At 38.7% G+C, this 25012-nt stretch overlaps 1 protein-coding gene across 1 annotated transcript; it reads right to left on the reverse strand.

Annotated features, from left to right (window-relative positions):
- On the reverse strand, positions 1-24956 carry LOC131254359 (probable inactive receptor kinase At5g58300). The gene is made up of 4 exons (XM_058255349.1): positions 24864-24956; positions 23975-24198; positions 19240-19343; positions 1-811 (listed from the first exon to the last, which is right to left on the reverse strand). The coding sequence occupies exons 1-4, from the start codon at positions 24954-24956 to the stop codon at positions 243-245; spliced, it is 990 nt and encodes a 329-aa protein (XP_058111332.1). The 3' UTR covers positions 1-242.
- Positions 24957-25012: the final 56 nt, after the last annotated feature.

Below are 25012 nucleotides of genomic sequence, written 5' to 3' on the forward strand. Positions count from 1 at the left end.
TGTCTTAAGATTTCATATAGAAAACAACCTTGTCTAACACCCTATTCTTTCTCATTCAATAAACCTAATTGCATGATGATTGAAGATCATCAATCCATGAAAAACCCACAGATTTAAAGGAAAGAGAAAAACACTTTCTTTCACATGCAATACATGCACTAGCTCTCAACAAGCCTCTGCATGCATTCATGAACTCAAGCCAATCACAAGACCTGTGGCCGGAAATCCAACGGTGGAATGTTTCATGGGGTCTGTACGTTCGAATCCTTGGACTTGTTATCTTCCGATGATGGCCGGTTCTCCGAGTCAGAGAGCCGGATCTCCTCAATCATCCTCACGACCTCGTCCATCTTGGGACGTAAGTCCGGTACCTTGGCCACACAGGCCATGGCTATCTGCAGCATCTGCACCATCTCCTCCTCAATGTTTTGGAACCTCATCAGCTCAACGTTGAACACCTCGGTGGTCCACTCCTCACGGACGACCGACTGGACCCACCGGGGTAGGTTGACAATGTCATTGTGGCGGGGGGACTGTAGTGGGGCCTTGCCTGTAAGCATCTCAAGGAGGAGGACACCGAAGCTGTAGATGTCGGATTTCTGAGTGGGCTTTCGGTTATCGATTGTGTCTGGGGCCCTGTAGCCGGTGCTGCGGGAAGTGGCGGCGGGGTAGCTCCTGAGAGGGGTGAGGCCGAAGTCGGAGACATGGCCGTCGAGGTTGGGGGTGAGGAGGATGTTGGAGGACTTGATGTTGTCGTGGGCGAACTTGCCTCCGCCTTCAGAATGGATGTGGGTTAGGCCGCTGGCGGTTCCTAGAGAGATATTCCCTCTTGAATCCTAGTCTAGTTGAGTGTAGTAAGAGAGTAGAGCTGGGCATCGGACCGAGTCGGATCGGATTCGGTCCAACTCGACTTGATTCGAAATTTGCAGAGTGTGACCCGAACTCGATCAGAACCGGTACGGGATTCGGGTCATCGGACTCGAACAGATCCGAACTCTGTTGACTTAGAACCGATTCGCGTCCGACCCGGTTAGGAAACCCGAGTCGGATCGGATTGGGAAAGGTTCAGATCATTCATTTTTTCAACGGACGAGAATCATTATTCTCATTGTTTCCTATGGTGCGATGTACTTAAAATTTAGTATCAACCCCTAAAATGATATGGAAAAACTGATGGACGGTGTGGATGAACCAAAAAATTCAAGACGACCCCCACACAAGCTCACACCAGCTTCCTGAAGAAGCTCTACTTATATAGCTCCCTAAAGAAGCACGTCTCATAGCTTCCTAAAGAAGCTTCAAGTTCAAGTACATTGCTATCAATCAGGTGTACTAACAAGCTAACAAAAGAAAAATAAAAAATAAAAAAACGTACTGCTTAGCTGACTCCAGCTATAAGCAGCTCTAGGTACGTGTCATGCGAAGACGAGCACTGACGCTCCTTGAGCTCCGAGTTGTACGAACGGGTGGGCTGTGGATTAGGCTACTGAAGTGACGTCACCAAGTTCTGTGAGCCCACTATGATGTATGTGTTGTATACACACCGTCCATCCATTTTGAGATATCATTTTAGAATATGAACCATAGAATGAAGCAGATAAAAATTTGTAGTGGACCCCACCACATAAAACAGTGGGGAGAGTGATTCCCACCGTTGAAACTATCCTACGGCCCACCATAATGTTTATTTGAAATCCAACCTGCTGGAAAGTTAAAAAGGACATAAAAGAAGGGAAAACACAAATATCAGGTTGATCTAACACTCCTGTGGCTTTTAGAAGTTTTTAATGGTGGGCATCACTGCCCCATTGTTTTCTCTGCTGGGGTCCACTGGAGCTTTGGATTTAACTCATTCTTTGGATCTTGCCCTAAAATGATTTCTCTAAATGGATGGACGGCGTGGATACAAAACATACATCATGGTGGGGCCATGTACTTTTGATCTCATTTGAGCCGTTCGTACAACTCGGAGCTCGAGGCGTGTACGCGCTCGTCTTCGCATGACACGTACAGCCTGTCACCTGTGCAGTTGGCGTGAGGGACGCGGATTAGCTACTGACAGGTTGGAAGCGGATTGCGTATTGAGTAACCTCTGTGGGGTCCACCGTTATTTATGTATTTTATCCACTCTGTTCATCCATATTAATAGATAATTTAGGACTTGAGCCCAAAACGGAAGCATATAAAAATCTCAAGTGGACCACACCACAGGAAATAGTGTGATTGAACCTCTACCATTGAAAATTTCTTGGAGGCCACGGAAGTGTTGGATCAAGTTGATGTTTGTGGTTTCTCTTTATCCATGTTTTTGTAATCTTACCAACGTGTTGAATGACAAATAAACATTACTGTGGGCCTTCAGAAGGTTTCAACGGTGGAAATCATTATTCCACACTTTTTCTTGTGGTATGGTCCACTTGAGCTTTGGATTTACTTCAAATTTAGGATCAACCCTTAAAATTAGCAGGAAAAATTGATGGACGGTGTGGATAAACCACATACATTCACAGTGGGCCCAATTGAGTTTTCTTAGTACGATAAAAGCGTACAGGTGTAACTCAGTACGCAATCCGATTTCTAATAATTACATATACAGCAGGTCTTAAGTCCAGTGGGTTGGACTGTAAGTTACGGTACAACTAGTAGATTACTTTCAACCTTTCATGTTTGTACATCATCCAAACCATCTAATAGGTTGGCACCAACATGATGATCACCTTATAAGTAAATATTCCATATCGAATCATCAGGTGGACCACATTTATATTTTTCTATTTATCAATGGCTACACATTGTTCTCATGTGTGGCCCACCTGAGGAGCGGATAGTGTTGATTTCTGCACTAGATGAACCCTATGATGATTCTAACTTCCAACCTAGTAGATCTGATTATCTAACTTAGGTTAGGGTTTGGAATCGTTCAGTTATGGACTTAGGGAAAAGAAATTTTTTTAAAAAAACAAAAAAACATACCTGTCTTCTTTGAATCAGGGACAGCCAGACTCGTTGCTGTGGGGTTAGAAGAAGAGAGGATCGAGGGACGGCTGGACTTGTTGCTCTGGGGTTAGAAGAAGAGGGGATCGTTTAACGGGTAGGGTCAGAAAGAAAGAGGGTAAAAATTTGTTCGATGGGTAGGGTAAAAAAGAAAGAGCGGTAAAAGTATGAGGGTAAAAAACTTAAAAGTTATATATACAGGACGTACCCATTCCGGATCGGGTAGAATCGGTTCGGGTCGAATCCATTCGGTTCGGGTTTCGGGTCGGGTCGGTCCGGATGGACCACGATCCGGTATCGATTCGAAAGACAGTCGGATCTGATTGATCCTACTCGATCCGCACCGATCCAGGCCGTCGGTTCGGTTCTGATCAGGTTGGATCGGGTCGGATCCACCGGATCGGGTCAAGAATGCCCAGCTCTAGTAAGAGACGTATCAGAACCCTTACATTACTTTTATGAATCTCTTGAATTATTATTAATCTTAAAGGATAACTATCAATATGAGTAAGGCATTGACCCTCTCCAACCATACAGATGATGCATGTGATGCACATATTGAAGATCTAGAGGGCCATCTCCCTATGGAAGAATATACTGAAAGAATAAGAAGATAGTTTTATGATTTCATTTTATATTTCCGTTGCAAACTTGATAATGTAATAAGCTTCTATTGAGAGGGCATTTGAAAATTTGTTGAATTCTTTTACTTTAATGAAATAATAGATACAGTCGATTTTATTTTCGTGAATATTTACCTTCATGAATGTAACTGGATGTGATTTAAATGGAAAAAAATATATATGGTGCGATTTTTAAAGCATCTAATTCATTCAATTATTAACATCTGGTTTTTTCAGGCACGAATATAAACTTTGGCCGTGAAAATTTGAGATGTTACAACTATTCTGCACTTGTCATGTGGAGCCCGGTGGAATGTTAGTCAAGAGAAAATGGCGGTGTATCTTGTTAGCGGTGCTTTAGGCAGTCTAAGCAAAGAGATAATCATGTTTTTAGGAACCGGAGCCTCTCCTCCACAGCTATCTTTTCTAAGGTTCTCGTTCTGTTTAGGGATTGGGGTGCCGTGAGTTGGGTGCCTTTCTGGGGTGTGGCTAGGGATGTAGCCTTCGTTTTTTTTAAAAAAAAAATTAAAATTTTTTTATTTTAAATATTTATTTTGCTTTTTTTTATTTTTTGTTTGTTTATTTGTTTTTTGTATTTTCTTTTTCTTTTTTTTCTTTTTCCTTCCCTCCTTTTTTCTCTTTGCAGGGCTTTTGCTCCTTTCTGCCCTTTAATAAAGTCGCTTATCAACCCCCCTCCCCGCATAAATAAATAAATAAATAAATATATATAAACATATATGTAGCCACCCTAGTGTGTTCTTGGGAGGAAAAACAAAATTTCACCTTTACTCCTGTTTATTCTTCTTCTTGATAAACGATGTTCCTTGATCTTCAATTTTTTTTACCCAAGTGAATGATCTATGCCTAGATGTAAGGAATATCAACAGGTAGAGAAGTTGATGGTCCTTAAATCATGTTTTGATAATCTTTTGTTCTCTCTGCCATTTGTTAGATTTATACCGTTGACTTATACGAGAACCAAAGAAGCCATCAGTACCGCCATGTCTCACTGCTAGAGCGGTGCAAATTGGATCCGATCCGATGGATCCGACTTGATCCTAACTGAATTGATGGCTCGGATCGGGGCGGATCGAGTTACACAGTTTAGATCCGAGTGATTTTCAGATTAGGATCCATTCGAACTGATTCCATCCGAATGGACCCGATCCGATCCGATCCGGAGCCTTAGGAGGATTTTAACAGAGGATATCCAATCATTATTGTTTTCCTATGGTGTGGTCCACCTGAGACTTCCATCCCTATAATATTTTTTTATCAAGCCTTAAAATGATACGTAAAAATGAATGAACGGCATCAATGAAATACATACATCATGGTATGGCCCACAGATAGGGTGTAGCCAACCGTCAGCATACCACTCAAGCTACAGCTGGAGCCTAGGTCATAGGGAAGGATTGCATACTGAGTTACTCTTACTTATTACACTTCCATCGTAGGGAGTAAACTCACTTGGGCCTACCATGAATGTATGGGGTTATCCACGCCGTCCATCCGTTTTCGAGATCATTTTAGTGGTAGAGTCTAAAATAAAAGTATTTCCAAAGCTCAAGTAGACCACACTATAAGAAACAATGCGAGTAGTAACTTTCACCGTTGAAACCTTGCTAGGGCCCACAGTGATTTTTATTTGTCATCCAACCTGTTCATAAGATTACGCAGACATGGATGAAGGTAAAAAACAAATATCAACTTGATCCAAAACTTCTGTGGGCCCCAAGAAATTTTCAACGGTAGAATTTCAATTCACATTATTTCTCGTGATGAGGTACACTTGAGATTTGGATATATCTCATTTTTGGCACATAACCATTAAATTATCTTTTAAAATGGATGAACGGAGTAGATAAAATATGAAAATCACGATGGACCCCACAGAGTTTACTCAGTACACCTAGCGTACTGAGTTACATGGTACGCAGTAACATAGTCCACTTCCGTAGCTATGATAGCTGGGGCTAGGTAGTGGCGTGCGAAGACGAAAATGACGCTGCTTGAGCTCCGAGTTGTACGAACGGTTCAAAGGAGATCAAAGTTATATGGGCCCCACAGTGATGTATTTATTATATCTACACTGTTCATATATTTTTAGAGATAATTGTAGAGCATTATCCAAAAAATGAATAATAACTAAAGATCATGTGAACCACACCACAAATAGCAACAGAGAATGATTTTCACCGTCAAACATTTCGTGTGGTCCACTTGATAGTTATATCTGTCTTATTTTTCGTCTTAAGCGTTATGACGAGCTCGCCAAATAGATGGATGGTTTGGATATAACACATACCCTATTATCAGACCCAGAGAACTTGCTAATGTCGTTGCAGCAAGTTACTTGCGCTGAAAAGCATTCACTTCAATTTCGTGCTGTGCACGTAACATATGTTCGGCTAAAAGCATGGTACAATATAGAAAGTTCTTTTAGAGTCATGTGCAGCCCACCTTAATGTATATATTTTATCTAAGCCGTTCATCCATTTTAACCTATCATTTTAGGCGTGAGCACAAAAATAAGGTATATTAAATGTTGAAGTGGACCACACCACATGAAACAGTTACATTAAATTCATACTATACGAATACTATTGAACCCGATCCGACTCGGTTTCCCTGACCGAGTCGGACTCGGTTTGGGTCAGGACAACAATGTAGCGGGTCGATTCGAGTCGGGTGACCCGGACTCGGATTGGGTTCGGATCAGGCCATTGAGAACTCGGATCGGGTTCGGATCAAGCCATTTAAAATTCGGATCAGGTCGAGTTGGACCCAATCCGATCTGATCCGGACCAATGCCGAGCTCTGTCACTGCCACTTACAAGAAGAGCTAATCACGGCTGTTTTCTTAGTCCCCCTCCCCAACCCCCCAAAGAAAAATCTATGATGTGGTCATACCATAGATGACTAGGCAATTTCAGAAGCTCACTACAAAAGAGCTATTCTTATGTAACTCGGTCTCCAAGGAAAACAACGTGCTAGATTTTCTAACTACTAACAATGGTCTTTGGACTTACTATAATGAGAAAGTTGGATACAAGGAAAAAAACAAAAACAAAAATAAAAAAGATGATATGCATGAATCTCGAAGGGAAACAAGCATCAATTCGTTAGTGAAAGTCAAGGTCTCACACCATTACAATTAAGTACAACTTTATTTTCTCGTCTACAATGGACGCTTATTTATTCATTTAAGTTTAGTTCCGTAATTGCTCATAGCATGGGGCCCATAGTTCTTAGTTTATCTCTCTACCCTTCATTGACGATATTCCGCTGGATCACAGGGAAGATCACTCAGTGTCGAACAAAAGATTATGAGGCTTTCCTACTATGTGCTAGGTGATTTCACCAACCATCTAACTACGAAGTTTGGTCCACACCAAATGACGAACAGATAGTCGAATCATGACCGTCTAACCACGTGTTTAATTCTGATCAAGACTGCAAACACGCTATCACCTCACTATCCATCACTCCACGAAGCTCGGTTTCAATCGAGCAACAAACATAATGTCAAAAATATGCCCTCCATTGGCCGTCTTGTCACGATGTTTGGTTTTGATAGAGTAATGAACAGATGTCCATTCCACACATCATGACCGTCTCGCTATGAAACTCAGTTCCAATTGGGCAACAAATAGATTGTCATCCCTCAAGTTAATTGTAGGTTCAATTATTATAAACATCATTAGTAGAATAATGCTTTGGGCTTATATCTTCTTTATCTACTTCTATTGTTGAACTGTGGTAGCGAAACACCTTGAAAGAACAAGTTCTTAAGGCCATACAATCACGTCTATTGTTATAAGGAAAAAAGAACTCATTCAGAGAGATTAGCCTCATTTCCTTCTACAAATCTCATGAACGGAGCGCCATATCAATGACTGAGAGGACTTTGGACCCTATGTCTAGTCTCCAATTTATCTGTCTTGGTAAAATGGATACCAACAATGCAATTAACCCTTAAGTCAAGCAACTCTAGCACTCCCACGCATCTTACTCTCACACACGTGCATTTAATCTAAGCCCTCCCTCACATGTGTGGCCTAATCCGATTGAATTGAGAGCAGCAATTAGGTGGGAAATAAACTGGTAACAAATGTTAGGCCCATTATTTCGGTGCGGATTGGATATTGAAACTTCCATCAAGAACTTGCCACTGGACGGTGCTCTGTGGCCTCACCAAGATGCATGTGTTTCATCCACTCCATCTATCCATTTTGTTAGCTCTGTCCAAGTGGACCACATCAACTTTCAGGTGGATCACATCACAGAAAACAGTGGCAATTGATTGCCCACCATTAAAAACTTCATAGGGCCACTTAAAAAGTTTTGGATGAGTAAGTATTTGTGTTTTCTCTTCATTCATGTCCATGCACCCTTATCAATAGGTTGGATGGCAAATAAACATTACAGTGAACCTAACAAAAAAGTTAATTGTTGGCGTTTAATCACCACCATTTTCCCATGATGTGCTCCACATGAGGATTGGATTTACCTCATTTTTAGGCACGACGTCTGATAAAATACATACATCATGGTGGGGACCCACAGCCCTACTGAAGGCTGCCTTCAAAATCTGTAACTATTAAAATTAGTGGAACTCACAGTATAGAAAACTCCACTCTTAAAGCACTACAAGTTGTGGCACTCATGGTTGCATTAGAACACTCACACAACACAACCCATTAATCACCCTCCTTCATTAGGTTCATTAACTCATTTCATAGGCCAACATGCAAACATCTAACCACTTGATGTCTCAACCATCTCACGCAATGATATCCTATCTTGGTAGTCTTTCGTGGGTCTTTACTCATGGCTCGACTCGCAAGAGTTTCAACACAGGGTTATGGGTTCCATTCTCACTGCTGTGTGTGTGGGTGTGAGGGTGCGTTAAAAAAAAAAAAAAAAGCCTAGTCTTTTGTTAGTATATTTTCAATCTTCTTCTTTAATACTTATAAAAATTAGTGAGCCATAGTTCTCATATAAGATATCATCACAAATGCTTATACTAAGTCAAGTGGAGCATGCATGAAGAAATGCTTGTATCAGCATGGAAAAAGAGGTGATAATGGATATGGGTACTTGAATCTGCCCGTGTACAGGATTAGGTGAGAACCCATACTCGCTCAAGATGGTGCGGCCCTTACGGCGGGGCCTGCATTGATGTATGTATTATGTCTCCACACCTTCCATACGTTTTTTCAGATAAACTTAGGACATTATCTCAAAAAATGAAGTCGATGCAATTATCCGGTGGACCATACCATAAGAGACATTTGTAATTGACGGTATCGCTATCAAAAACTTCTTAGGGCACACCTTAATGTTTAGGTGGTATTCAGTTTGATCTAAAACTTTTGTGGCCCATTTATTAATAGTCAATCGTTTCTGTTTCTTATAATATGATCCAATTGACAATTGCATCTGCTTCGTTTTTGTGTTAATGCCTTAAAATGATCTGAAAAACGGATGGACGGCATAGATACATAATACATATATCAAGGTGGGTCCCATGGTAACCCCACGGTGAGGGCCCCACCGACTTGGGTGAGGCCGCTTAATCCGCTCCTGTCTAAATATGGGTTATAGATGTTTAGGTGGGGATACTGACAGCAATTTGAGTCCATTTAATAATGGAGTAAGCTTAGTGGGACGCGGATTAGCTACTGAACCCACTTTAGCAAGTCTGGCTACTAAAGTGATGTCACCATGTTCTTTGGGCCGTTGTATCCACACCATTCATTTACTTGGAGAGATTATTTTAGGTCATGAGCCAAAGAATGAGGCAGATCCAAAGTTCAAGTAGACCCCACCACAGAAAACAGTTGGGACTGTGACACCCACCGTTGAAGACCTTCCTAGGATCCACCATTATGTTTATTCGAGATCCAATTTATTTATAAGTTAACACAGACATGGAATAAGAGAAAACACAAATATCATCGTGGTAAAAAAACATATGTGGCCAAAAGAAGATTTTAATGGTATGCGTTTGGAATCTAATGTTTTTTTTTTCTTGGTGGTGGAATCCACTTTAAATTTGGATCTAGCTCATTCTTTAGCTCATGCCCTAAAATGATCTCTCCAAATAAATGGACGGTGTGGATATAGCACATACATCATAGTGTGCCTCACAGAACGTGGTGACCTCACACATACATCATAGTGTGCCTCACAGACATCATAGTATGCCTCACAGAACGTGGTGACCTCACTTCCCTAGCCACGGTTCAGTAGCTAATCTGCGTCCAGGCCAGGTGTGGGTCTAACTGCGGGACGGGAACTCGACAGTAGCAAGTCTCCCTACTCAAGTAACGTCACCATGTTATGTGAGTCCCACCATGATTTATGTGTTATATCTACACGGTCCATCCATTTGGAAATATCATTTTAGAGCATTATTTAAATAATGAGAAATATCCAAAGCTCAGACCCATCACAGAAAACAGTAGAGATTGACCATTAAAAACTTCTTTGGGCTACAGAAGTTTTTGATCAATCTAATATATTTGTTTTCCATTATTCCATGTCTTTGTTAACTTATAAACAGGTTGGATATCAAATAAAAATCACGGTGGGGCCTGAGAAGATTTCAACGGTGGCCGTCACTGTCCCCACTTTTTTCTGTGGTGGGGTCCACTTGAACTTTGGATCTGCCTCATTCTTTGGATCATGCCCTAAAATGATCTCTCCAATTTGATGGATGGTACGGACATAACACATATATCATGGTGGGGCCCAAAGAACATGGTGACTTAATAGCCAGACTCGACTCGCCCCTGTCCCGTTTAGTTTAGTAGGGACGCGGGATGTGGATTAGCTACGGACATCGCCAGTAGCGAAGCCCCTACTGAATTCACGTCACCAAGCTATGGGCCCACTATGATGCATGTTTGTATCCACACCATCCATCCATTTAGAGAGATCATTTGCTGGCATGAACCAAAGAATGAGGAAGATTCAAAGCTTAAGTAGACCCATCATAGAAAAAAGTGGAGATTAAACACCTAGCATTAAAAACTTTTTGGGAGCCAAGAAGTTTTGGATTTAGCTGATATTTGTGTTTTCCCTTCTTCTATGTCTGTGTTAACTTATGAACAAGCTAAATCTCAACTAAACATCATGAGGGGTAGGAGTGCACACGGGTCGGTTCGGTTCGGTTCTGGGGTGAAACTAGAACCGAACCGTTCCTAACGGTTCTAGGATATTCAGAACCGCAACTGGACCATTAGCACCTTAGAACAAAACTAGAACTAGACCATTGAAACCGGTTCGGTTCCACAGTTCTGGGCTTTTTATAATCTAGCCCAATTGCATGTTTTATCTTATAATCTAGCCTATGTCCATTCGTGTTGTGATCCATTTGATGAATGGTTTAGTTATTGTATAAGGTGTGCAAAAATACATTTATGGAAACAATCAAATAATGCATTGTAAACCATAAATCATGAGCCAAATATGGAAACAATCAAAAGTTTCCTAGTTTGGTTCTAAGTTCGGTTCCAAGTTTGGTTGCATGGTTCGGTTCCACGGTTCAGATCCACGGATCGGTTCTACAAATCAGTTCACGGTTTGGTTTAGTTCTACATACCCTCAAACTGAAAATCGAACCAATGTAATCAGTTCTTTAATTTTTGGAACCAGAATCGAACCAAACCGAACTGTTTGGTTGGTTGCGGTTCCACGGTTCTACTGGTTCGATGTGCACCCCTAATGGTGGGCCCATTTTAATTAGTAATGAATGATAATTGTCACTTTTTATTTACAAACCTATGTAAGTTTATATTATTAAACCACGAAAGTGGACATGCATGTACAAATAATGAAAACCATGTGCATCCTAATTAATCATGAGATGGATAAAAAAATTGTTATTAAATTTTAGCTATTTAATTTTTAACTTAAAATATAGTGTTGCTATTTCTCTATGATTCTACAAATGGAGAATGGGTTCCATTCCCACTCTGAAAAACAAAGCTGTCTACAATTAAGATAATGAATTTGATAAAATAAATTATGTTTAATACACCAGGGTGGGCCCACGAAGTTTAAAGGTCACACAAAACCCCATTTGTTAAAGATAATTAAAGTTCTTCATTTCAATATCCAATGATTACAATAAACCCACTTTACAATTCAGATCAAAGGAGAGAGAAAAGAGGTTTGGACATCTAAAGGTGAGAGAACGGCGACCCAACCAAACATCTTGAAAAAAGGATATGGAGGCACCATTTCCCGGTAGCCAAAATAGTTTTAGTTGTTAGACAGACAACGAAAGAATGACTCTTTTTAATGAATTACAAATAGAGCTTACAGTGCATAAAGCAGTAGGTCTAATGACTTTGGTAGTCAATTTGAACTCTATAATGCCACATGTATAAATACAAGTGCATGAGTATACCATCATGGAGCTAAAGTATGTCTTCATCACCATTTTATAAAAGGTGGTAATTCTCCAACCACACACATGACATATTTGTATGGAATTTCATACCATCTAAGTTGACAATCCAATTCTAAACAGAGCATAATCCAAAAGTTGCATTAATAAGATAGTTGTAACATTTATCTTTTTCTTTCATGGCTCATTAGGTAACTTCGATTTGGAAGCCTTATGTATTTTAATAGTGAATAATCACTTCTATTAGTCAACCCTACCTATCCCATCCATAGCTTAGGAAAAATATGTATAAAATAAATAAAGTCACATTATGAATTGGGTGGTTCATTTGATCAATGTAATTTTCATATGGTATCTCATGAAATGTGTTATGGGCATAATCAACAATTCATACTTACCAAAATAAAAGAACGTCTAAAATATCTTCTTTCTTGCCATCCATTAGTTGGTACATTATGGCCCACTTGAGGAGTGAAGCAACGGTATTATTATGCCAAAACATATAAAAGGTATAGCCCATCGAATAAAAAGTTTGGATTGTGCACAACTCCATATACTTTGAAATGCTCGCTACTCTAATTGAATCACATCACAACTCTCCTTCATGCTATTTGTTCTCCTCTTTCTCTTTACTTCGGTCCACAACATTGAAATTTTCTTCTTCTGTATATCTGGTAGGCATGGCCCTAGATTTGTGATTCAAGCCATTAATCTGTGGGTCCCACTATACAAGGACATGTCCTCACGTGACCTACCCTACTGCACATACAGTTGAGCTTGGGTTCAGTCCTAGAAAAGCATCTCATGCCAGGCTCAAGTCTACTTGTTTTAAGCCCATCATGGGTCTGAGCTTGGCTTGGAACTAGGTTCTACCTAGCAGGTAGGCTTGGACAGGCCTTAGCTTAGCCTTGGCCCAACTAGTTTAAAGCTCTACTTGTGAGTGGCCATCATGCATAGAATATTTTTTAAAGGAAATTAAAAAAACATGACTCACCTTTTATGACTTTTCAGTTGCATGATTGTAACAAAATTTTACAAAAACTTCATGACTTATTAAAGTTTAAAAAGTGCCTAGAAATTCTTCAAACTTGCATTCGTGGTTGCAAATTAGAAATTAAATTTATTATCATGAGATATATGAGTTTGGTAATGATTATTTTTCAATATTTTTATTTTGTTTAATTATTTGCAATTATATTTGTTTTAAAATATTTTATTAATTTTTATCTAAAATAAAAGTTGTTGAATTATTATTTTATTCATTTTTTATTTTTTAATTATCATTATTTAACTTCTACTTCTGTTCTTTACTTGTCAATTAGGTTTTGAAATAACTAAGATATTGGAAGAAACTAAAGAAATTATCATCGGTAAAATTTAATTTATATTTATTTATTTGTTTTTAAATAATAATTTAAGATTGCATACAATAAATAGCAAATATTGTTTCAATGAAATTGCTCACATATGTCAATTAGGTAGTCAATGGTTACTTTCCACTGTGACCTGACGTTAATGAAATCCTCTTATTCATTAGGTAGATCATCCATTGTTTGATCATGATTCTGAAATTGGGTTGATTCAACACTTAGGTGGGCCACCCAACCCGTAAAACTATAATTAAAACATAAATGCTATGGCTTACTTGAGTTTTGGAATACCAAGATTTCTAGGCAATTATTTCTTCAAAATGATTAGGTGAATGGATTAGAGGGTGTATAAACACCACTGCCTGGGATATGGCACTTGCTTAGCCAAGTTAACCCCGTAGTAATGTCAGTCACCTTGCTTTCATTCTATGGGACTAGAATCATATGTTAGTTTAGTAACATTTAAAAAGTGGCCATGATTCTTCAACTATACACGTAGCATAGTTGCACAGTAATCTAGATGGTCCAAAGGTTTGATGGAGCATAAATGAAAAAAATGATCAGAAAAAATAATTATATAATCAGTCTGATTTTTCCTTTAAATTCTGACCACTGAATATTTTACTTACTTTAGTGCCACATACAGGGATAGTTGCCATTGTTTTAGAAGCAGTACAAACCTAACATGGTAATATGGCAAGTCATTAGCAGGACCATTGCATAAACTTTCTCACTTTCAAGATAAACATAATAATTCCACTCATCATGCAATTTATTTCCATGCTTAGATATTGAATGACAAAGGAAGACTTCCCAATGATCCATGGTATTACATACATCCATGGAATTTAGACGGGCTTGATTTCACTTGAAGGACATCTTCAAAACAGGACACATCTTATGAAATGCTTAGATCTCCCACTAATCCTTGTGATGTCACGTTTGTTTGTTGGCCAAAAGGTGTATGCAGAGAGGAGTGCCTTGAAAATCTTATTCTTCTTTGAAATAGCTAAATTTTGATAAGTATTGATGGTCGAATATTGCATATCAGACCCCGATTACTGCCTGATTTTACGTACACGATAATGCCTAATATTATAATTTAATCGTGTTTTTGTTGCAGGATGTAATAAGGAGCTTTGATTGAAAAAGAGTATTAAAAGCATGGATTTAACGCTCCGAAGTCACCAGAGCAAGGAATGGACTCCAGGGGACCGAGATCGATGGATATACACGCCAGAGATCTGAGAAAATTGAGAAACTGAAGCTCAAGTGGCATGAAAGTTAGTCAGAATGCAAGATCATAGGGTTTCCACCATCCACTCGGCTCGAAACTTCATACATGGCCTGAGGACCATAAATTAACCGTACATGTCAAATTTCAGCCATTAGATCCTCGTGGAAATGGCCCAACAGAGAGATCAGAGGGCGCTAGCCATTAAAGAGCATCTTGGCAATCCATAAGCGATTAAGGCTCAAACTTAGACGTTAGAAAGAGCATGAAAAATAACAAATTCTAGTGAAATTTTGTATCATTTGCATGGTGCAATCAGGAGATACTGACGGCAGAAGATATAACAAAAGAGAAGGGCAAATTTGTAAATAGATGTGCCATGCATGACATCAAGCATATGTGAAGCCAATTGTATTTTTAACGGTGAATGTTGTCTATATATTGGTTAAGCATGTGGCCCACCCTGAAGTCGGATCTACTTTAAACTAGAGGTTATGGGCCAACACTATGTACAGGAGCTGATGGAGGGAGTGCATTTATAGGACAGGCATTGCAGTGGACCCCACCTATTTTTTGCACAAAACATCCAAATAGAGACGTTTCGCACGTCACTGGACGGACGTGTTCCCGCTGGGTTTTGACAGTGGGCCCCACCCATCATTCCATTAGATGATCTGACCCGTCCATTTGCTCTGGAGGATGGCCAAGACCCTGGATATGATTCCTTTCTGGTCCCATACAAGCGATCGTGTGAATTTCTTATCCAAACAGAAGACGGACGGTGCAATGAAACGTTCTGTGGGCCACACCGAATCTAACCCAAAACCAGTCAGTTCTAAATAGTTTTTCGAGTAGAATCTAATGGACGGTGTGGATCTTTCACTTGACACCAAGAAGTGGGGCCCACCAACGTCCAGCGTAAGCTCTGTTACGCACGCACCGTCTTCTGCTGTGCGTAAAGGCTACGCACACAAGATGCACCGTTTTCCGTTGCCTATAAGAAGAAAGAGAGAGAGGGCCGTAGGGGATATAGGGGGATCCAAGCTTTGGATGGCCATGTTGGAGGCAGCCGTGGAAGAGATAGAGAGAGTATTATTTTTTAGAGTTGTTTTTTTTCCTTTCCTTTTTATTTCATTCTCTTTTGATCTAGTCCAACCATGTTGGGCTGAACCTCTTAGCTAGGGCTAAGAGATGAAGCCTATAGTGTGATGTGATTGGTTTTACTGTTTCGATTCATGTTACTTGAACTTTCTTGGGTTATAGTTTGATTAATAGGAATGCTTTTAGTTTTCAATGGTTTGTTGTGACTAAAATTATAATAGATCTGCAATGGCTTTGGGTATTCCTCTCTCCTTTTTATGTTTATGACATCAGGAAGCCCTGTTGTTCACCATCGCCTCCTGGGCATGGTCGGATGGCGGTACCCTTCCTAACCTTCATACATTGTTGATTGGTTGGTAATTAGTTTAATTCTGTTGTTTACTTTGTCTCCTGGGCATGGTTTGGTGATGGAATCCATTCTAATTCATATACCTTTCATCTCTTGAAAATTATATCAAAGGAAGTTCAGTTTGATATTCATGGTTACACCCTTTAACTGGATTGAGAGGGGACTCTAAGTCCAGTTGAGTTCCTGAAATAGGCATAAGATCTCCCTGATCTTTATAAGTGGATCCTCTGAATCCCTAGTTTCCTACATCTGAATTCTTTAAATTTTAGATAATTATTTCACCATTATTCATCAAATCCACCTGATTCAGTTTTCATCTTTGTCTAGTTCTAGTTCTATTTAGTTTCAGATAACGTACAGGTTCCAGTCCCTTGGGATTCGATCTCGGTCTTACCAAGTTTATTACTACATCACAACCCTGCACTTGGGGAGTGAACAATAAGATTCACTGATCAAAGGTGTATGCAGAGAGGAGTGCCTTGAAAATCTTATTCTTCTTTGAAATAGCTAAATTTTGATAAGATTCACTGATCGTGACACAAACCCTTAAGGGCTAATTTAACACCTTTTTATTTAGAATGCATTGGACTTAAATCACAAATACATTACAATCAAAGTGATTCATAATCTACAGTTATGTTTGGGAACATGTGATTAGATTCCCATGGAATTCTAATATTGTAACATAATACCATGTGTTATTTTTTAGATAATCTTCATTGTAGGTTCATTGAAATGTATAATTTAGGTAGAAATAAGGTAGTTCCAAGCCTTGGTGTTTTTTTTTTTTTATCATGCTATATCAATATCCATGTAAAGGATTTGGATAGTCTGAATACTTACTGCTAATGAGTCACCATTGTTTTTTAAACAGTGTAGAATGGAAGTAGAATGCTTATGACCTGACTTTGTGGGGTCCACCGCAGTGTATATGTTATATCCATGCCTTCCCTAGTTTTGCCAGCTCATTTTAGGGCATGAGCCCAAAAAATGAGTCATAAATCTATAGGTAAAGCAGATCACCATTGAAACCTTCCTAGGGCCACCATGATTTTTGTTTGCCCCAAAATTTGATCCAAAACTTCGATAGCCCCAAGTTTCAACGGTAGACATCAATTCATGTGTTTCTTGTGATGGAGTCTACTTGAGTGGTAGATCTGTAGGGGATGCAATAAGCCCTAGGACAACTTGCCCGGCGTGGAAGTAACATCAGATGGAATCACACAATGCAATACACACAAATTTTACATGAAAAAATCCTTGTGGGAAAAAACCATACACCAAGAGACAAACAAACTACTATGAACATAAAGTTAGAAGAGATGAAACAACTTACATATATGAAAACCCTAGTTTTCTCCTTATCAAAGCCCTTGACTCAAAAGCTCTCTCAATTTCATTCACATAATCCTATATTAACTTGGTTTATATAATCCTCGTTCATAATTATAAACAAAATAGTGCACTTATGTATTGCGCTCGATCGCACATTCGGTCTACCGTGACATTAACAGAGTTTCTGGGTGATTGGAAATACCACAACATGCTTTGGTCGGCCCAAAAATTCCTCAGTCGATTGAATAACACTGCACCCGATTAAAGTTACTCTATCAATAAGATCTGCCTCATTTTTTGGCCCATGCACTAAAATGAGGTAGCAAAATAAAAAGAAGGTATGGATAAAACACATCCATCATTGTGGGCCTTATAGATCTGGATCGCCAAGGATGTCCACGGGTTGAATTAAAATAGCAGCGGACAATCGCACGTAGTACATACGTCAGCTCTCTATCTCACAACCGCTTGATTGTTGCCTTTTCTCGTTCACCTCATATCTCTATATCTAATGTACATTAATTTTTTTATTTTCATATAAAACTGCAACGATCGAGGATCTTCCATTCAAAATCTCACTGAAACAATGTGTTTCTAAAACCACCGAGTCCAAATCCCCTAAATTTAAACTTCCAAACGCATGGAAAATCCTCCAAATATTCCTAAATAAATCTAAATTCTTAGTCAAAGGAACTCTTAAGGTGATGAATGATCAAAGTAGTTGTTCCGAACCAAGACGTCTGCTCTGTAACTTAACGAGCACATGAAACTATAACCATCTTACCATGTTCAGGAGCTGAACACTTTTTTAAGTGTAACTAGGTGCAGGTTTTGGATCCAGCCGTAGTGTAGCCAAGATTGACAACAGTTCAATAATTTTGGAAGATGACGGACTTGAATCTGAAGAAGATAAAATCGGCACTTGTTTAAGAATTTTGGAATATAATGCAGCTGAAACTGGAGTAGACAAAATTGACAGTAGTTTAAAACTTTTTGAAAGTGATGGATATGACTTGAACCTGAATTCCTATCAGGGATGATTGACTGTTATTGAAGAATGGTGGAAGGTCTGCAGAAGTTGGGTGGTAAGATGAATGTTAGGCTTATGTTGCTGATAAAAACGAGTCATATGGTTTACAGTAAGTGAGAAGTAGTGTGCTGGAAAATGCTGTTGATAAGTTATTTTCTAATTTGTACCAATAGATTTATTATTACTAAGATTATTACTTTATTTGAACCCTATCATGATACTATCGGTGAGCAACATGTGTTTGATGTGGGTTACAAAATGACTACATTTGGAAATTAGCATGATGATCTATTTAATCAACATGTGTGGGAACATTGAGTGTGTAATAGTCCATTTTTCTTTTGTATGGAAAAATCCAATCCATACATCAATAAGATTTCCGTTGAAGAACGAAATTGCCTTCAACCACCACTATGCAAAATTACACCCAGAGATGATCCTATCCATCCAATTACTGGGCTTATTTTGTGTAGATATCTGTATTGCAAGCTGCTGATGAACAATTCTTTAGGAAAATTTTCAATCCATTATTGGCACTTATCAAATGAATGGTTTGTATTGCTGGTTGGGCCTATTTTTTCCACAAACAATCTTGACCATCAATCTTATAATTAATCATGATCTTCTTGTGATTTTTGATACAATAGTGTGGGAATGCCGCTTGTGAGAAATCCACTCCATCCATCAGTTTTCCCAGCTAGGAAGGAGATGCGCACCTTTGAAATCTTCCCGTATCCACCGTGATGCTTATACTTCGTTCATCACTGTGGGCCCCACATACCTTCAACTACTTCCTGCGGATCTGCGTCCCTAGCCAGTGGGACCACGCTGATAGATGGAGTGGACCCCACAGCCGTGTGCAACGCTGGCACATATGATGGGAACCTAAACAAACAGTAAATGAAGTCTCAGGTCCATAAAATCAGACCACAAGTTGCGGTCCACCAAGTGGATAATTTCCAACCATTCATGTGCGTGCCATATCCAATCCATTCAATAGATTCATGGGCCACCATGCAAACATTGCACCAATCCAACTAATATTAGCCATTTACAAACGACCTTTAATATGGATGGTCAAGATTGTTTATATAAATATAGGTCCAATAAATAATCTGATTCATCTATTTGTTAGGGCCCATCACGGATTGCTTATGATTATGAAGAAATCACGTTGAGTCCATAGGTTCTGAAAAAAAGAAACAAAGAAAAAAGAAAAAAAAAAAAGAAAAAGAAAAAAAAAGATGGCTATAGAAAATTGGGCCCAAGCAAGGATGGATTAGATCATTTGAATAGTGAAAATTTTGCTTAGTCCGTGAAATGTGTCTTGAACTTAATGGACAATACAGATTGATTGATTTAACTGTCCACATGGACTCTAAAGGGCTGTATTTGGGTTGGGCTGGCCATTGGGCCTTCAGTCAGGCACGCCTCGGCCCAAAATTGGAATAAAGTGTTCGGCCTATGGCTGGGCTTGGGCTTAAAATTCATTCCCATTTTCAAATTGGGCTAGATTTAGACATAGTACAACAGTCCGTTAAAAGAGCTCATTAGAGCTTGCAAGGATAATTTATAATATGGATCCTTACTCTTGCTTTGGTGGTAGACTCTTAGGAGTTTTAACACCCGGTCAAGGGTTCGAGTATCCATAGGTGGTGAAATCCCACTAAGGTGTGAGTGTGTGTGCATGTGTTTTTTCATTTATTATTTTTATTTCAAAAGGATAATTTATAATACATAAATAGATAAAAGCAAGCCTCTCATCTCCTCTTCCTCCTCTCTTCCTGGGAACGACTCAAGCCTCTCCCCTCTTATCAAAACAGTTTTTGAAAATTAGTGTGTTTTCTTTAGTCCTACATCGTAAAGAATTGGAGAAAAGTTGTAGTTTATAAGTGGTTTAGTGTGTAGTATTCTTATTTGGAGAAATGGAAGATGAGATGCTCAGTTTGCGTGTTTCACACGTGCTCGTCCTATATAGGAAAGAATTGGAGAAAAGTTGTAGTTTATTAGTGGTTGAATGTGTAGTATTCTTATTTAGAGAAATGGAAGATGAGATGCTCAGTTTGCGTGTTCCACACGCGCTCAGGTTCAGACAGTGTGGCTGTAGTAGCCTTAATAGCCAAAACGGTCTAAAAACAGACAGGCCATGATGATACAACATTTGATCATTGATCCAACGATCTTAAATGCTTGAAAAGTAATACCAACTATCAAAAACATTTTACAACTCATATTGATATCCTTAGATTGCTAGATAGCATTGAAGCATTTATGGATAACAACAATATTCAAATTTAAGTGCCACAAATCCAGCCTTCATAGGTGCGAGAGCAATTACAGTACTAAGAGAGAAAACAGTGAGCATGTAAGATTGGGAATGATCACATGTATTTGGATGGTGTCATGGTCTGAGAACACACGAATTCAGGTTGGGCACATTGTGTTTGAAGCCAGGTCGGGTCAGGTTGTGGGTTGAGTCCTCTTGAGGTTGGATCAAGCTTGAGTTTTTTTTTTTTTTTTAGGGGGGGGTTAGCTTGTTAGTACACACCCATGTCAATACACACACTCCATGTTAGCCACCCCCGCTAGGGATCAATACCAAGACTTCAAGTGTTGAAACGAGGTATCTCCACTCAGTCTGCCAGTTGAGCTATGGATCTGGGTGTGGATCAAGCTTGAGTTGCACCACTACTTACATATGTTTCTTCACCACTAGCAACTGTGTGGAACATCTGAGTCATGATGTGGGCTGCTGTACTAGAAAGATACTCCACCCATGGGTGAAAACCAGGGTGGTTCTACTCATCAGGTTGGGAAAACCATCAATGTCATTAAGTGGACAACCAATGGTATATGGTATATTACTTATATGAAAACACTAAAACTTAAACTCGAACTTAACTCGTAGGCTTGAACTCGAACTTTGCTTGAAAGATCCAGCTCAAGCTTGGCTCGAACTGACCCGAGTTGCTTACTGAGCCAAGCTAAGTTGGCCAATCTGTCAGGTTCGAGGACCGAGCCAAGCCGAGTTCAAGCTAGGGTAAGCCAAGCTCAACTCAGTTGGGGTCATGTACAGCTCTACCTTTTCAAGCCCAATATAAATGTGAACACCCAAGTCAAGTCCCAACCCAATCACTTCTTTTACCTCACCCTACCTACCTTAGCATGATACCGGCAGGGTCAGGGTTGTAGTTTTGGCCTGATTCCTGCGGCTCCATGCTCTGTGGGGCCCATTATGATTAATATGTTATATCTACTCTATTTATCCATTTGGCCAGCTCATTTTAGGGCATAAGCCCAAACATGAGGTGGATACTTAGCTCATGTCGACCACAACAAAGGAAGCTTTTTTGGGGAATGAACGCCCTCCATTAAAAGCTTTTTGGGAGCACAAAAGTCTCTGCTGATATTTGTGTTTTTACTTCATCCAGGTGCTAGCCACCTTATGAAGGGTTCGGATGACTGGATCGCAACCCTCCATGGCATTTGTTATCCTCTCCCTCTGCTCCAGTACATAACAGTGATTTTTTTTTATTTTGTTATTTTTCTTTTTCTGTATATCTTGCAAGCAGGCAGGCCCTACATCTATGATCCAAGCCATTACTCCGGTGGGTCCCACTATCCATGGACGTGTCCTTAATTGCCCTACCCTACTACACGAAAAGGCCGAGCTTGGAGGAATAAACATCTTGGGCTAGGCTCGACCTTATTGGTTTTTTTGGCCCATCACAGCTGTGCAAAGGCCTAGGTTCCACCTTTCAAGTTGGGCTTGGACAGAACTTGACCTAGCTTTGGCCAATCCGTTCACATCTTTACTTACAAGTAGTTATGATGCATGTAACATTGATCCAAGGGAACATGAACACAAAAAAGCATGACTCACTTTTCATGACTTTTGAATGACATATTTATAACAAATTCAACTGAACTCCAGGAGTATATAAAATGTCGAAATTTGTAGTGATGGTAAATTAGAAATTGAATTGAATGTTTAAGCCTAAAAGGTGCCTACAAAATATCTAAACTTAAAGATTAAATTGATATATATATATATGTTTTAAAATATATTATTAAATTTTTATCAAAATAAAAATTGTTAAAATTATTTTTTTAACTCCTACTTGGGTTCTTTATTTTTCCATAAGGATATGAAATAACTAAGATATTGGAGAAAACTAAAGAAGCCATCATAGGTTAAATTTAATTTGTATTTAATTTGTATTTGTTTTTTATGATTGCATGCAAGAATTCTCCTAGTGAATAACTATTGTTCTTGTTAAACCATCCATTTTCAGGTCCCAAATTGAAAGGCTTGGGCAGTGTAGGCTCAAACAAATCCTCACCTGCTGTGGCAAAGTAACTCCCAATACAGACCATCAATCCCCCCTATATAAACCACTACACCAAACCCAACCCAAATGAAAACAAGACCACCGTTGGACTCCCATTGGACCCATTCATTGTGTCACACATATGTGATCACATAAGCACATACCATAGTTTAGATCGCTTATGCCATGTACGAAGTATGCCAAGATCATGCAATGGCATAATCATGGCATACTTTGGTATGCCATGACATAATGGCCAATAGTCAAGTTTCTTGTAAATTGCATTAAGTTGTAACTTTTATCTCGTATTATATGCATCAACTCATCAAGATTCAAGTTATCAATAAAATTTCTATATTTGTATTTTTCAATAATTAATTCTTAGTGTAACACTTTGATTATTTAAATTTGTTTTGTTATTATATTATATAATATAATATAACTCTCTCTCTCTCTCTCCAAATATATATATATATATATATATATGACCTAATAGTCAAACTACATTGAAATAGGTAAATAAAACCAATCCAATCAGTAGCAGCAATTATTCAGTCTTTCTTAATTTTTTTGAAAATTTCACATTTTTCCCAATCTTTTATTATATATATTTTTATTTTCAGCAAAAAAAAAAAAAAGAAAAAGAAAAAAAGAAGCCATAAGCCTGTGCGATTGCTTATGCGATTATGCGATGGCATAAGGATCAGCCCAGTCTAATGGCTTATGCGATTTGACAACATTGGTGTCATGCCTATCACCTGTAGCATATAATGATTTTGGTTGCTTCCGAGTTCTCCAACCATGACATTTTACTTTCCAAGACAGCTTTTGATGTTGTGCTTCAGGGGTTGAGTCCCTATGAAAATTGAATACTTCAACCTTCGCATATCTTTGGTTGAACACACACAAAAATAGATCACACCCAATCGCATGAGTATTTGAAAGGCTTGGACAGGCAATTACACATCATAAAACATTCTTCTTCTTCTTTTTTTTCCACAAAATAAATAGAGAAGCTGGTGTCAAAAGGAAAAAGGAAACTGGTAAAAAGACCAAACATCATTAAGAGCATCCATCCATCAGTATGGTTTTCTTGTAGTTACTGAACATGGGGGAAATTCGTAACCATTGGGAGAAGAATCCGGACCGACCTACGGATTGCTCGCTGTCATTGTTTCTTCATACCACTTGGAAAATCCTTCAATGAGGGCTTCTTGCATCCAAGCATGTCGGCAATTGTCCAACGCTTTGGGGATGGTTAACCATCTCCTTTGGCGAGAGCTCTGCTCCGGCCATGAAGGAAGCTCCTCCTTGACGAACAAAGCAAACATGGCAGCTTTACACAATCCGTCCTGGCTGAACTGGTCTTGGTGTGTTTTGCTCTTGAAGTCATAGTACCCCAAGAACCCCTAAAGATGGAAACACCGAAAAGTTAGGGTTCAGTGATCCAAATAAATATAAACTGAATTGAATGCCTAAGCATAAAAGGTGCCTACAAAATTTCCAAACTTAAAAATAAAATTTTTCATATATATATATATATATTTGTTTTAAAATCTGTTATTAATTTTTTATCAAAATAAAAATTGTTAAATTTTTTTTTTTGATAAAAAATGTTAAAAAAAAATAATAAATAATAAATAAAAAAAAACTTCCACTTTTGTTCTTTATTTTTCCAATATGATCTCCAATTTTAGATTTAAAAAAATTTCAAATATATATTTGTTTTAAAATATGTTATTAAATGTTTATCAAAATAAAAATTGTTAAATTATTATTTTTAACTTCTACTTTTGTTTTTAATTTTTCCATTATGATATGAAATAACTAAGATATGAAGGAAACTAAAGAAGTTACCATTGATAAATTTTAATTTGTATTTCATTCTTTCAAAAAGATTGCATGCAAGTATTCTACTGGTGAATAGCTATTGTTCCATGTTTTCAGGTCCCAAATTAAAAGGCTTGGAGTAGACTAAGTGTCATTGCCGGGGGAGGCTCAAACAAGTCCTCATCTATTGTGGCAAAGTTAAAATCTAAGCTTTTGTCAAAATCACAAAACTCCCAATACAGACCATCAAATACCCTATATAAACCACTACAGCAAACCCAACCCAAATGAAAACAAGACCACCGATGTGGTACTGGCCCCCATTGGCCCCATTCATTGTGTCATGCCTATCAATTGTTGCATATAATGACTTTGGTTATTTCAAAGTTCTTT

The sequence above is a fragment of the Magnolia sinica genome, chromosome 8 (genome assembly GCF_029962835.1).
Source record: "Magnolia sinica isolate HGM2019 chromosome 8, MsV1, whole genome shotgun sequence".
Classification (NCBI taxonomy): domain Eukaryota; kingdom Viridiplantae; phylum Streptophyta; class Magnoliopsida; order Magnoliales; family Magnoliaceae; genus Magnolia; species Magnolia sinica.

Coding starts and splice junctions, on each gene's coding strand:
- LOC131254359 (XM_058255349.1), bottom strand. CDS start 24,956: ATGAATGGGGCCAATGGGGGCCAGTACCACATCGGTGGTCTTGTTTTC. Junction 24,199..24,863: donor TTTATATAGGGTATTTGATG/GTCTGTATTGGG, acceptor TTCCATCTTTAG/GGGTTCTTGGGGTACTATGA. Junction 812..19,239: donor TCCGCAGGAAGTAGTTGAAG/GTATGTGGGGCC, acceptor ATATCTCTCTAG/GAACCGCCAGCGGCCTAACC.